At 50.1% G+C, this 5,138-nt stretch overlaps 1 protein-coding gene across 1 annotated transcript in view; it reads right to left on the bottom strand.

The window, feature by feature from the left end:
* GABRB3 (gamma-aminobutyric acid type A receptor subunit beta3) overlaps window positions 1-3,968 on the bottom strand; it is a gene marked incomplete at both ends in the record, with an annotated part of 216,387 nt that extends 212,419 nt beyond the window's left edge. Inside the window, 3 exon segments of the mRNA XM_080809191.1 lie at window positions 3,378-3,445; window positions 3,668-3,759; window positions 3,889-3,968. Coding sequence (XP_080665317.1) covers window positions 3,378-3,445; window positions 3,668-3,759; window positions 3,889-3,968 — 240 coding nt within the window.
* Between the last annotated feature and the right edge of the window lie 1,170 nt (window positions 3,969-5,138).

Here is a 5,138-nt window from a genome sequence, read left to right on the forward strand (position 1 = left end):
ACTAAAAGATTCATCTGAAACCGCATCTCAAATCATGTCAATCACATGCTTAAACATTTACAGGCTCTTTATTTCTCCACAATTAGCATCTGAAATTGGCGTGGCAGAGAAGAACCTAAGTGAACGGGGCTTGTACTTTTCCAATTTCACCTTTTGACTCTCCACTTCATATCTCCTATCCTGCTTATCTATTCATCCAAATTTTGCCAATTTCTTCCCTAACCCACAACACTCTCCTCCATCTACACCACTTACCCAGAAACCTTCCATGTCAGAAATAATCTTTCTCCCTCCTCCCCTTTCTTACCCCCACTTTCCACTCTCTGTTCTGTGTTCTCCTTTCTTCTGTACTCTAATGGGACTGACTACATCATACTTTTTGTTAAAACCATTTGTTATAACCTTTAACAGCTATAATATTCTTAAAGCAAGACCATTATTTATCCAGCTTCATTACTTCACACAAATTAGTTTTGTGTGACCAGCAAAGTGATTAAAGAAATTCATAATGGAATTTGTTATTTTTAAGCAACAGGATTGAAGGATGGTTCTAATCTTATGCTTGTATTTCTGTTCTTCCTTATGAAATATGACCTCCAAAATGATCCCTAAACACCTGCTATTCAAAAGTTCTTTAATAATAGGTCAAGGGGCCCTGGGTAGTGTAGTCGGTTAGGCATGGCCTCTTGTTTCAGGTCAGCTTGTGATCTCAGGTCCTGATCTAACACCACACTGGCTCAGTGCTCAGCAGCAGAGTCTGCTTGGGATTCTCTTCTCCCTCTCTTTCCACCCCTCTCCCGTGTGTCTGCAAGTGCATGTTCACTCTCTCAAATAAATAAATAAATCTTTAAAAAAATAATAGGTCAAATATAATAACTATAATTGTGGGCAAATATGTGAAGGGAAATCATATTTTCTAGCTTAAGATTTTACTCAGTCCACTTGTGAAGATATTTCAAACCCGAAATATGTCTAATGGCTTTCAATCTCCATTCTTATCAATTCCCAGTTTTTGCTTACAATGAATATATGTTTAGAGAACTACAAAATTAGCATTATGAGAATGCAAAAAAATGCATACAAGTATACTATGCCTTGTTATGCATAATTATTGGCTTTGGGATATAAACTAAACTAAAGATTATTTAGTATAATGGCTTGTACCTTAAATTTGCCTTTCTATTACTGGGTCCAGAGAAAATTGGGACACTTCAATTCATGGCACATGAATTAGAAAACTACTGATGTAGTTTTCAAAGGTACCAACTATCAGTATGATGACAAGTGGATAACTAAACTTAAAATTAACTCAAAGAGGGGCAACTGGGTGGCTCAGGCGTTAAGCCCTCTGTCTTTGGCTCAGGTCATGATCCCAGGGTCCTGGGATCCAGCCCCACATCAGACTCCTGCTCAGTGGGAAGCCTGCTTCTCCCTCTCCCAAACCCTGCTTGTGTTCCTCTCTCACTGTGTCTCCCTCTGTCAAATAAATGAATAAAAATCTTTAAAAAAATTATCTCAAAGAAAATGTGCAGTAATGTACAAGAACGCATTCTCCTTGTTCATCTGGTTGTTTTAGTATTGTATAAAGTTCTTAAAGAGCCACATCAACATATCTTCTCTTTCATTCAACATCCAATATACAGATTTTTGATATAATAATCCACTAAATAGTCAATTATCTTCCATAAAGATTGTCTCTAGAGAATGTGAAATTCTCAACTGAGAAAATCACAAATTATGTCAACTTGGTTCACTTAAGATCAAAAAGCATACCTTTTGGGAAGGATCATTTTTACAAGATTATAAAAACATATGTAAGGATAATTTTGAATGTTATGTATTAAGTGCTATTCCTTCTGTGTTTCTTACTAACACTTATGATTATAATGCCTTGTACAAAAATGCCCTAAGTGATATACATTGAAAGAAAAGTACATGACTTTAAAACACATATTATAATTTTAAAACTTTAGATTAAGAGTGAAAATTTGATGAAATTAATTTTATGTGGTCAGAGATTTCTTCCTGCAAAATCCACAGTAGTATATATTTTAAATATATCTTGCTAAGCAGTCTATTCAAAACAACAGTTTTAATTTTTATAAATGTCCATATTTCTGTAATTTATGATGATGCATCTCAAAATGCTGTCCACAAAATCCTTACTTCAAAAAAGTGTGAAGCACTAGTTTTAAATGCAGAGACCCCAAGATTCCTCTTCATGGTTGCATCAGAATCTCTTGCGAGGAACCTGGGAATATGCACTTAAAACAAGTTTGCTCAGGTGACTCTGACATACACCAGACTTGAGAAACCTACTGGGTCTATCTGAAACCATGCCTCATTATATCCTCAATGTTATGTTGGAAAGAAAAGTCACCAAATGGTTTCTCCCCAAAAATACTGTTTCCAAATGTTCATTCTTACAATTTCTAAAGTGCCACTCAACAGAAAATTAAGTCTGTTTCCAAATCCCAGGATATTTCAGTTCAATTAACAAATGAAAGGGGTCATTTCCCCCCCTTATTCCCTGTTGCCCAAAAGTGCCCTGAGCAAAAAACAAACAAACAAACAAACAAAACACACACACACAAACACATGGTACCCACTTCGCACCTCGGGACACAGACCTCTCTGCTTTCCACAGGTTACGATATTGAATCCTGACAGCATGAATATATCTAAGTGATACTGGGCTCTCTAGCCTTCAACTCTCCTGACAGAGCTGCCCGCCTGCTGCCCAGGCCCCCCAGTTCTCAAGAGCCGCCCGGTCTCCATCAGCACCTCCGACAGCGACTTGGCGGAGCGGGGTTCCGGGATTCGCAGCCAAAGAGCTTGCCCTTAGAAAATCCAGAGACCAAGGAAACTAACCTGAGACACCCTAGAATACACAGACCACTGTCCCTGGTTCTCTCCAGCTGCCAACATCTCTTTCCAAAAGACAACAAAGGAAACCGTAAGTACCTCTTACCTAGAATATGAGCCACCCCCACAACTCGCCTCTCTTCCCCAGCTCCCCAGCGCCTGTTGCTAAGGAGGCGAGACTGCACTTGGGAAGCCTCGGGACCAGGTGACAGACCCCTGGAGGAGCTGGGAGCACGAGGGCTGCGCTGAAAGCCCAGCGCTAGGCCAGCCCAGGACCCCTTCCTTCCGCAGGAAGGGTGCGCCCTCCTCATGGCACCGACGCCAACGACGCCCCCCGCGCACACCGGGCGGGTGGAGGAAGCCGCACCAGCTGGGGGCTGGCTCCCGGAGAGCCGCTCCCTCTGCGGGCCGGCAAAGCTCGGCCCCGTCCAAGAAGGCCTCTGGCCCAGGACTGTGGGCCCAGATAGTGGGGCAGGGGCTCAGGGACAGCCCTGGGGAGGGCGGGCACTCACCATGTTGACTTCGGAAACCATGTCTATGCTGGCGATGTCGATGTTCATCCCCACGCAAACCGGGGGACCTGCAGAAAGAGCACGACACAGTGATCAGCCAAGCTCGGGCACGGGGTGAGGATGGCTCTGAGGATGGGGGTGCCTACCCTAGGAGTAGGAGCGAGCGAAACGCCCCCCACCCCGTCTACTTCGCCGCAGCTCGGCTTAAGCGCCCTCCGCCTCCCTCCTCCAGCCAGGCCGCCGGCGCTGTGGGTCGTGGTTCCCGCAGCGGCCGCGCACACCCCACTTACCCCCGAAGTCGGGTCTTAGGCGAATGTCGTAGCCTTTCAACAGCTTGTCCACCGTCTCCTTCACAAAGGACATGTTCCCGGGATCGTTCACGCTGGGAGAGGGGGCAAGGGGCACAGATAGCGGGGTCAGGCGGCGGCTCACCCGCCAGCGCCCGGCGCGCACACCCGCGCGCCCCGCTCGCCGCCCGGCCCGCTTCCCGTCAACCCACCCGCGACCCTACCTCTGGGCGCAGCACACCACCGCCACCAGCACTGGGGCCGAGAAAATGCCGAAAAGCCTTCCTCCCGCAAAGCCCCACATCCCTCCGCCGCGCCCCGGCACGGGGGAGGGGGCGCCCCGCCGCCGTCGCGACCCGCAGCCGGGGCTGCTTCTGCTGCTGCCGCCGCCGCCGCCGCCGCGCTGGCCCCGAGCGGAGGAGGGCGGAGGGGGAGGGGGAGGAGAGGAGGGGGAGGAGCGGGCCGGGGAGAGGAGGAGCGGCGGACTGGGGAGCGGAGGGAGGGGGAGGAGGCACGGCAAGCCGGAGGCGGAGCCGGCTGAGCCTCTCGCCCTGGCCTCCCCCGCACTCTCCGCGGCCCGAGGCTTCGGCCCTTGGCGCTCCCTCCCGACACCGCGGCAGCCGAGCGGGACTTGGAGCCGCGCCGGGGACAGCAGGCTGGAGCCGCGGCTGCGCGGCGCGGAGCAGGGCCGGGGTCGGCGGTGAAGCCAGCTCCGCCGCGCTCCCTGCGACCGGGAGAAGGGGGGACCCACGGCGACACGGGCAGAGGCGGTGAGGGAAACGCTCTCCGCTTTCCTCCGCCCCTTTCCTGGGTCCGACCCCCTGTACGACCCCCGCCCAGCTGCGACAGGGGCCGAAAGCCCGTGGGTGAAGTACAGCCTGTGCCCACCGGACTGCGCGCTACAGGGTCTAGAAAGAGGCTGCGGGTCGGGGGAGAAACCCCACCTCACCTGCGGGGCTCAGAGCCTCGAGTCCCCAGCGTCCAGGAGAGCCAGATGGGCAGCAGGAGAGCCGGGAGCCTGGGGCACATGGCGTTGCTCCTCCGACCTAGCCCGGGTGGGATCCGCTCTCCCCCACAGCCACTGAGCACTCAAACAGCGACGCGGGGATCCCCGCCCCTGCCCCCACCCACGGGCTTTCCCGCCTGACCCATCATCCAGCCCCTCGCATGGCGGATCTATTAATTATTTATGCACTGTAAGACCATTTTCAAAAAATCGGTTCGTTAAAGTATTCCTCTCACTCTCACCCTCGAACATTTCATATGAGCACTGGGCCCTCCCTCCTCATATAAATACATTTATAATGAATGGTAAAGAGAGGCCTGATTATGCACCTATTATCAGTAAGCTGGAGTCTAAATCAGACGAGGAGACCCTGGCTGTCATTGCAGGTTTGGGAAGAGTTGCTTTTTTTGGCGCAGCGTGGAGCTGTCCATGGTTCTTAATATAAAGCAAGGAAACTTGTTTTCTCTA

Source organism: Martes martes, assembly GCF_963455335.1.
Source record: "Martes martes genome assembly, chromosome: 7".
NCBI classification, from domain to species: Eukaryota; Metazoa; Chordata; class Mammalia; order Carnivora; family Mustelidae; genus Martes; species Martes martes.